Source organism: Trichechus manatus, unplaced genomic scaffold, assembly GCF_000243295.1.
Source record: "Trichechus manatus latirostris isolate Lorelei unplaced genomic scaffold, TriManLat1.0 scaffold00025, whole genome shotgun sequence".
Classification (NCBI taxonomy): Eukaryota; Metazoa; Chordata; class Mammalia; order Sirenia; family Trichechidae; genus Trichechus; species Trichechus manatus.
In genome coordinates this window covers 16,647,502-16,657,734 of record NW_004443961.1, presented here as the reverse complement: position 1 = coordinate 16,657,734, position 10,233 = coordinate 16,647,502, and the positions used below count along the sequence as shown (strand labels likewise).

Below are 10,233 nucleotides of genomic sequence, written 5' to 3'. Positions count from 1 at the left end.
GAATTCCCATTCTTCATAATGTTATCCATAATTTGTTATGATCCACACAGTCAAATGCCTTTGCATAGTCAATAAAACACAGGTAAACATCTTTCTGGGATTCTCTGCTTTCAGCCAAGATCCATCTGACATTAGCAATGATATCCCTGGTTCCACATCCTCTTCTGAATCGGGCCTGAATTTCTGGCAGTTCCTTTCAATATACTGCTGCAGCCGCTTTTGAATGATCTTCAGCAAAATTTTACTTGCATGTAATATTAATGATATTGTTCGATAATTTTCACATTCCCCTATGTGTGTCGGTTTGTTGTACTGTGGGGGCTTGCGTGTTGCTGTGATGCTGGAAGCTATGCCACCAGTTTTCAGATACCAGCAGGGTCACCCATGGCGGACAGGTTTCAGCAGAGCTTCCAGACTAAGACAGACTAGGAAGAAGGACCCAGCAGTCTACTTCTGAAAAGAATTAGCCAGTGAAAACCTTATGAATAGCAGCAGAACATTGTCTGATACAGTGCCAGAAGATGAGCCCCCCAGGTTGGAAGGCACTCAAAAGACGACTGGGGTAGAGCTGCCTCCTCAAAGTAAAGTCAACCTTAATGACGATGATGGAGTAGAGCTTTCAGGACTTTCATTTGCTAATGTTGTATGACTCAAAATGAGAAGAAACAGCTGCAAACATCCATTAATAATCGGAATGTGGAATGTACAAAGTATGAATCTTGGAAATTGTCAAAAATGAAATGGAACACATAAACATCGATATCCTAGGTATTAGTGAGTTGAAATGGACTGGTACTGGCCATTTTGAATCAGACGCTCATATGGTCTACTATGCTGGGAATGACAACTTGAAGAGGAATGGTGTTGCCTTCCACATGGACAAGTTCATGAGAGCCAAAGTACGACCTTGAATATATCCCCTCTGAATTTAGAGACAATCGCAAGAACAGATTTGACGCGTTGAACACTAATGACCGAAGACCAGACAAGTTGTGGAATGACATCAAGGACATCATACATGAAGAAAGCAAAAGGTCATTAAAAAGACAGGAAAGAAAGAAAAGACCAAAATGGATGTCAGAAGAGACTCTGAAACTTGTTCTTGAACCTCAAGTAGCTACAGCAAAAGGAAGAAATGATGAAGTAAAAGAACTGAACAGAAGACTTCAAAGGGCAGCTGAAGAAGACAAAGAAGTATTATAATGACGTGCAAAGAGCTGGAAATAGAAAACCAAAAGGGAAGAACATGCTCAGCATTTCTCAGGCTGAAAGAACTGAAGAAAAAATTCAAGTCTTGAGTTGCAATAGTGAAGGATTCTATGGGGAAAATATTAAACAACACAGGAAGCATCAAAAGAAGACAGAAGGAATACACAGAGTCATTATACCAAAAAAGAACTGGTCGACGTTCAACCATTTCAAGAGGTAGCATATGATCAGGAACCGATAGTACTGAAGGAAGAAGTCCAAGCTGCACTGAAAGCATTGGCAAAAAACAAGGTTCCAGGAATTGACAGAATATCAATTGAGATGTTTCAACAAATGGATGCAGCACTTGAAGTGCTCACTCGTCTATGCCAAGAAATCTGGAAGACAGCTACCTGGCCAACCAACTAGAAGAGATCCATATTTATGCCTATTCCCAGGAACGGTGATCCAACCGAATGCAGAAATTATCGGAAGGCTAGTTATTGTGACAAAAATACACTGTTCAAGAAAACATGAACTATGGCTGAATCCATTTTACTTCTTCCCAATCACTCTATCTCCAAATTTTATTCTCCATTTAATAAAAAATCCTACAAACAATAAGGAATATCACCTTGTTATACTCTCTTCGGTTTGCGTCAGTTGAGTCTTTAATCATCACTCAAAACAGCATACTTTTCATAAATAGATTTTAAAATGTTAGCATGTTAGTTTCTAGAATGAAGTGGACAGGATAGACTGTATGTTTTCAATGTATCTTGTGCAAATAACCAATTATAATATTTAAAAAATAATTTTGACAGTGGTGATATAAAAATATTAATAAGGAACAGGGTGGTCTAGGGAAAATAGTCTTTTGAGGCAGATCTGAATCTCACTTCCAATTCTTGTTGCTTTATCTGGCAAAATAATCCATCTATTTTACCTTCAGTTACCTTAAATGTGACAACACACCACAATTTGTAGCAGACAGTAAGTACTAAACAATTTATTATCATCACCATTTTTTTGGAGATGATATTGTTTATTATTGTTGTTGTTCATATTATTATTAATCATAATGACTACTTAATGAAATTACTTAAGTTAAAATATAATTACTTGAGCTAAACTAGCCATTAAATCAACTCATACTTTTGACTTAAAATAAAACGTGTTATGAACAAATGTAACATCTTAAATTTGAGATTTGAATTACAGAAGTTAGCACCTTTTCTACCTTTGACTAAAATCCACTGAAGTTTAGACACAACTCATGGAAATTTTAAATACAATTGACGATGTTTGTGGTTTTAAAGTCTGTTAAATGCCCAATGTAAATCCATGTTTATTCATAAAAATGGTCAAAATTATTTGTCTTTAATAAGATTTTAAAGGGAAGACAAATATCAAAACACAGACACTACTTCTAAAGGCTGTGAAGAAAAAGTTCATAGCACCTATTAAACTGTTATTCAAGGTACCCTTTCACAAATTATTGTTAGACTGATTTTAAACTTATAAAAAAAGAAAGGAAAATTTCAGTGTGTATCTGAGACTGGAAGTCTGGGGAATTGTTAAAGTCATCCGGTTTGAGTGCAGTAAATCAACTCAAACACATATACACTTTTCCTCCAGTCTTGAACATTTAAAATAATTTACCAAAGAGATGGCTCTATTTAAAATGAAAATAAAACCCTTGGCATTGTGAAGTGTGAAATATTAATACATTATTTAGAAAATAATCTTATGTGTTTCATTTCTACTATGTTCAATAGTTTTTATCTTGTTACTATCTTTTCAACCCATCTTGACGGAGTTTCATAAACATTCTTTTGAAATAAGAAAGCTTAATTGTCTTCCAATTGCATTGTTGTTGTTGTTGTTGTGTGCCGTCGAGTTGATTTTCATTCATAGCTACCCTATAGGGCAGAATACAACTGCCCAATAGGGTTTCCTAGGCTGTAATCTTTACAGGAGCAGATTGCCAGGTCTTTTCTTCCATGGAATGGCTGGTGGATTCGAACCACTGGTCTTTTGGTTAGTGGCTGAGTACTTAACCATTCAGCCACGGGGGCTCCTTACAATTGCATTAGGTTCATATAAAAACAGTGATGAATTACATGCTAATTTGACATATGGTCCAATGAAAGGAATTCCTGTTGGTTATTAAAATGTATTTCTGCATCCAGTAAGGTCGTAGACATTTATGGCATTTAGAACTAAATAAAGGATTTCTTTAGAGTTTCTACCCTAAGGCAGTAAGTAGTAACCTAGCATTATATATCTGGAGAAATACAAATTAAATAAAACCTGGCAAACAAAAATATTGTTCTTAAACAAAGATAAGCTAGTACAAACTGCATGACATTCTAGCTGGCGGTGCATAGATTATTTTAAATTACTCACTTTACCTTAAGATAAATGAACATGAGCATTCCTTATTCTCTGTGTTATTATGTTAACCTGATATGTGTCATTCAGTAATAATGAGATGACAGCCTTCGTTATCTGACCATATGGCAAGTGTTAGAAGTACGAGGAATCACATCATCTGCTGTAAATCACTACATTTCCTACAAATCAATTCACAGGTGCAAGACACATAAGTAGCTCCGTTAATATTTTTGTTTACATATTTGCTTATTTCCAGCTTGATCTAAGTATTACAAATTTGTTAGAAGCAAACTAATCCAAGTATAACCAAATGACAATCAAGTAGAAGAATACACCTATTTAAAAAGCATTTAATTTAAACAATAACAGAAGGTGGTAAAATACAATGGAGCCCACTTAATTGAATTTGATAATGTATTTATATACAAAAATATGAATTAAGTATAAAATTGTTAAGATAAATGTTAAGATTTTTTACCAATATTGTACTAAGCATGCTGCATAATGACTACAGGGTTTATATGGGTGTTCTGATTAACATATGGAAAGCTATAGATTAGGTTTGATTGATTTTTATCTAAAATGAGATGAGACACATGTATTTTCAACTTTAAATTTAAAATTATAAGCATATTACCATTTTACTATGTAGGACTCAAAACTATATGTCTTTTTTTTTAGTTCTGCGATTGTAGATCTGCATGCTTGGTGAAGTGTAGCACAGCGACTCTTGTCAATGAATTATTTTAAACTTAAACCACTAAGTTATAACTAACAAGCACATACAGTCTAAATTTTGATAATTTCTATTGCTTTCATTCTCTTCATTTTGTCTTTGAAAACATTTTCAATATATGTCAACAGAAGCACAAGTGCTTCCACATTTACTTCACAAACATTGATTTTTTTTTTTTAACCCATTTTGGCAAGCCAATGATTTTGAATTATGAATTTAAATTAAGCATTCACACAAGGTTTAAATTCATGAGCCCTCATTTTAAAATATAATCCTTTATGTTAAAATTCAGATTTAACTTGCTCAGCTCAATATCTTAAAGATTAGACTACCTTCTGTAATGTCTGTTCTGACATTTCTTTCCCATTCTTCTCTGGAGTACTCTTCTTGACCCCATCATCTTCACCGTATCTAAAAAGTTGTTCTGTTAGAGAATAAATAATATATTATGGCACCTCACATTCTGCTGAACCACTATCCTGTCATTTTAAAAATAAGGTTCTATGGTTTCTTATCTATGAATAATGCAGTATATTTTCTTGTCAAGTATTTGGTCAGTATCTGAATGGTGACCTCTTTCAAGATTTTCTTAGTCACACAATTCTGTGTCTTCGTAGTGTCACACTTTTTTTTCCTGCAGTGTAAGATTTTCAAAGGTACAATAGATCTGCAGGTTAACGATGCTATACTTTCATTCCTATTTTCATTCTTTTGTAGACTCTTCCCCCTTTGCCTTAAAAGCAGAATTCATTGCCTTTTTATCTACACAGTCACTACTAGTTTTGTTCTCTGGATCATGTTCCCTGCCAGGAGGATCTGAGTGATTGCTGAACAAAGCAAACAGTAACAGAATTAAGGTGCACTGAAACTTTAATAGCCCCTGGCCCCGCTTTTTTAAGTGAAAGATCATGTACTGGGCAGGGTAAATCACGAAATCACTTTTCCAGAAAAAACAAGTGTGACTTCATAACAAATAGGCTCCCAGGTAAAAAGATGAACTTGTTTCTACAAATCATTCCTACAATGGCAATGTATTTGACAACTATTAAAACCTTTTCAATCAAACAGAAAACAGGCAACACATCAACTTTAAAGGAAAAAAAAATAACCATATTGAAATAAACCACAAGTCGATAAATATTTTTTTCTTACCAGATAAATTATTGTGATAAATTTAATTAATATTTTCTTACTGAACTGTTTTTTAGATGCAATATTTCTCAAAGAATAAAAACAGGGTAAAATAGAATGCACTAAGCTAAAAGGATAGCTAGCTATGTTTGCCTGAGATGATTTTGCTTTAAGGAATAGTTGGCTGCTGTAGGTAAGTGTAAAACTTTGATTTATCAACAAAGGAAAAAGAAAACAATATTATTCTCTGTAGAGTAGAAATCCTCTTGGTATAAACAGTGACTAACAAGTTTGTTAGAGTGAATTAGGCATTTCTTTTGTCTTTGGAACATGACATACTCAATTAAAACTTCCGAACTCATGAAATAAATAGAACATTATCCAAATGATAATAAAAGCTAGAATAGGTAAATTCCCCACCTGGGGAATATGTACCTTTACCTTGATGATAATCTATCAGTTCCCAAGTTTCTTTTTCTAGTCCCCTAACACCATGGTGCTGAATTCATTTACAACACTCTTTCAGCAACATAGAGATAATATGCAAATATAATTCATCTAGTCTAGTCATTTGAATATCTGCTATAGTTCCGAGTAAAATATTTACTGTCTTCAAAATAAGAAGACGATAGTGCTATATTCAAAGAGCACAGAGTGCTCACAATAGCTAAAGTAACTGCAATATGATAAATGCTGAAGATAGATTTAGAAATGAATTTGACTGCTGCTGCTTTGCTCCTGGGTGTATGCAAGGCCCATTGGTGGCCTGGCTGACAGTGTTCACTTGTGGTTGCATGTGGGGAAGTTTGTTGCTCACCTTCACAGGTTTTATAAAAAATAGTGGAGCACCTAGGCCTAGGCATGGAGGGAGAACAGGGACCCAACTCTTTGCCCCACAATCTTCTTCCCCTTCAGTGATCTCAGGATTTGGGAAATGAACCAGGAGGACCTAGTAAGAAATAATTTTTCCTATGGTGGATATGTGGGCATGTGCTTCACCTTACTGGAGATTCATTTTTAAGATTTTAATTTTTGAAGCTTTACTTTTATTTTACTACTATAAACATTCATTTCAATTTATGTTCTTCATCAAGAGTTTCTTCTCTGTCCATTTTTTTCTTTTTCTTTTTAACCTGATAGCTTTGTTTATTCACAGCTGTTTAAATTTGTCTTACTCTATATCTTCTATACTTTCCCTTTTCTCTTAATGCCCTTGGCTTAAATTTAAAAAATTAATCTAAACTTTTGTGACTTTTTACATTGTTTCCTCCTTTTAGAGTATCTATTTTAGCCATCTTAATAATTTTTTAAACTTTTCTAATGATTATTTTTTCCTGAAGTTTGTATAATGTTTCCTACACAAAATTTCTTAAAATTCTGTTTGTGGTTGTATCACCTTGGGAGATACAGAAAGGGAAATAGGTTATCGATTTGTACATGGACAATTTCCTAAAGAATACTGTTAATTTTATTTCACTGTGAGGGACAGTAAACAAAGGTCAAACTAGTAGATTTTAGTTTAGAAGGTATTTTGTATAAATGAAATAGGTATAAATATGTACTGATCATATGTACTAGCCATCAAAAATTTTGGTTTTTCCATTAATTAAATGTTGTCTCCTTAGACAAGTTAGAAGTTGATCAGGCAACAATAATTAAAACCCATCTCCTCTGAGAAGTAACTATAAGTTAGGAATCTATGTAATGAGTTAAAGTTGAAAGAGAAGAAGGCAATTTTTGTTGCCAGCCATAACTATTTTAAAAATGTGAATGTGGAAGAAAGTATCTTTTTATGAAAAGGACAACGTGAGGAAAATGAAAGTATTTTTTTCTAGGAAGAGAGATAGGAGGGTAAGAGAATGAGTAGGGTTTTTTTCCATTCTCTTCATTGTTGACTACATACAGTTAATAGGCTTCTTTGCCTTAAAAATAAAATACCTTTAATCAAGGGTCCTCAATTTGGTTTTTCAGTTTTATTCTGCCTTATAACTTGAATGCTTACATGTATAATTTTTCTAAAAATAACATGCTACAACATGGATGTACCTTAGAAGACATTAAGCTGAGTGAAATAAGTCAAAAGGACAAATACTGTGTGATCTAGACAGCTACAATAGGCCCAAGCGTATAGAGATCAATGTTTATTAGTGGTTACCAGAGGCAAGCGGGAAGCAGGAGGAAAGAAGACACAATTATTAGGGGACACTGAGCTTCTGTCAAGGGTGACGGAAAAATTCGGGAATGGTTAATGGTGGCAGTTGAACAACATGATGAACATAATGTTGCTGAACTGTACATGTGAAGACTATTGAAATGGCATGTGTTTTGTTACCTATATATTTACCATAATAAAATAAATAAACCAAGGGCAAAGTCTTGAAGAACTCTAATAGTTAAGTGGTAAATGGAAAGACATTCTTGTGGAAGAGACAAGAAGTTTCAGGTAAGAGATGCAGGAGGTAAGATGGGGGAAAACCAGTGTTTAAGAAGCTAATGAAGGAGCAAGCTTGAAATATGGAGAGAATCAATGGTATAAAATAGAAGAATTAAGATATTGGTCTTCACAATACTACATTACTACAAGAGCAACTGGAACAACAACGGTAACAGGAACAAAATCCAGATGAGGGGTACATGAAAACTAATAATTAAGTATGAATTGTCAATACCTAAAAAATGCAGTGATAATAATTAGGCTGCAGTACATCATGTTTGGTAAAGTAGGTTAGCGAAAATGAGGGAAACCCTCAGTGATATGGAATGATAAAATAGCCTCAACAATGAGTTCAAACGTAACAAAGATCATGAAGATGGCACAGGATAAGGAAATATTTCCTTCTGTTATACATAAGGTTGTCATGAGTCGGAGCCTACTGAATGGCAACGACAGCTAAAGGTTAAATAAGAAATTATGAAATATCAACCGTATTTTTTTCCTAATGAGGTAATGAAGTACTAACTGAAGTTGTAAATATAGTTATCTTGATTTTAACAAAAGAATAATCTTCTTGCAATTGGAACAGAAACATGTTCTCTATTCCTCAACTTTCTTTCATTCTAATAGTCAGAGAGATTGCAAATTCAAAGATCTCTAAGTTTCCTTCTAAGTTTTTTATTCTAGAATAGATAAGAACTAAATGATTTTAAGAAAAAGTATTGTCAAATGAAAATCTAAATGAATAATTGATATTGAGTACAGTAACTGTATTATCCTTAAAACTGTGAACATCTATAAACTAGGAAAACTTCATTACTAAATAATAAAAATAGTATGTTTTTTCCTTTTCAAGCATCACTTTAGAGTTAATAAATTTTAAGTCTGACTTCTAGGTATTTGCTCTATTCGTTTGATTTTCTCATGATAGGTAAAGTGTTAAGGAGTTAGCCAATGAGTAAAGTATTGGAAAGAGAGAGAAACAAGAGTGAGATTCTTAGAAGAAACTGAAACTAAGAAATCAAGAGCTTAATAATAATAAAAAAAAAAAAAATACCTGTATTTAGGTATTTATTTTTCACAAATAATTTACCTTCTCTTTCCTCTTCCATACATGCATTTAATTCTTGTATTGTTGCCTTATCAATAGATACATGCACTTTAAGTTTATCCAATTCTTCTTGAAGATTCATTCTAGGAAAATTAAAACAATAAATGATTATTTAAAATGGGTAAGGAATAATGTAGTATTCAAATAAAGACAGAAAAGGCATTTAAAATACATAAAACTGAGAGTTAAAAAAGGTAAAAATATATTAACAAATCCTAAAAATTGTAATTTTAATGTGACTTTTAATGAATATCTGGAAAATAAAATGTTTTGAGTAAGTGATTTTTGTTAACTTTATCTTAATAAATGGACTAAACCCTTAAAACATAGCCTATACTGTGAAAAAAAAAAAAAGTCATGTATTAAGTTGCCTGACCACTTCTAAGACACTGTTATGCTAGGTAAAAAAAAAAAGTGTTTCAAAATGTTAATAATACTATTGAAAGCAAAGATGGTAGATCGCTAGATGCCAAAGAAAGAGAAGAAACCCTTAGCATTAAACTGGAATTGAGTTACCATGGTGAGAGATCTGGATCAAATATTGCACGAAGGGGCCTCAAACTTTGAAACCTGGGTAAGAATGGAAATTTAGGCCCTAGGCCCTACATGGCTGAGAGACAAAACTGGGTTAGTTGCAGGCTGTTGTAAGCCAAATAACTGCAGAATGGAAACCTGAACATTGAGTTTATCTGTTTGGAGTTCCACTAAAAAAGAGGCCTGAGTCTGAGGGCAAGGCAGAATCAAGCACATGGGATAGGAATCCTAAGCCTACAATATTGGGTTTAAAGTTGAGTCATATACATTTGCACACACTTGAAGAATCAACAGTAATATAAAAACTGGTTTGTGGCTAGTATATACTGGAGTGTCCAGGCAGATATAATTATCCCCTACAGGGAAGCTTCCACAACTGAGAGAATACACAGGAGAAAAACTACCACAGACAATAATTCTCAAAGAACTCAAGTTTGTAGATAAGAATTATTAAATATATGAGTAAGTTCAAGGCCAGGAATGACAGCCGATATATCACTCCACCCAAAATGGGAAAACTCACAGAAGGAAATAAAAATAATAGAACAATTCAAGAAGTGTTTTAAAATTTAAGAATTCTGAAATGTTAAAAAAAAGATGAAGAGGTGATAAACATACATAAAAAAGAACAGGAGCTTATGAAACAACAGTAGACAGATAAGAAAAAGAACCAAATAATATATCTAACTCATACCTGTTGCC

The 10,233-nt window shown here is 33.4% G+C and overlaps 1 protein-coding gene across 1 annotated transcript in view; it reads right to left on the bottom strand.

Annotated features, from left to right (window-relative positions):
- The window catches only part of LOC111820056 (centlein-like), a 68,849-nt gene that overhangs the window by 10,748 nt on the left and 47,868 nt on the right, over nt 1–10,233 (bottom strand). The window contains exons 6-7 of the mRNA XM_023728565.1: nt 8,980–9,080; nt 4,654–4,745 (exon numbers count right to left, since the gene is read on the bottom strand). Of these exons, the coding sequence (XP_023584333.1) occupies nt 4,654–4,745; nt 8,980–9,080 (193 nt within the window). The remainder of the gene's footprint in view (nt 1–4,653; nt 4,746–8,979; nt 9,081–10,233) is intronic.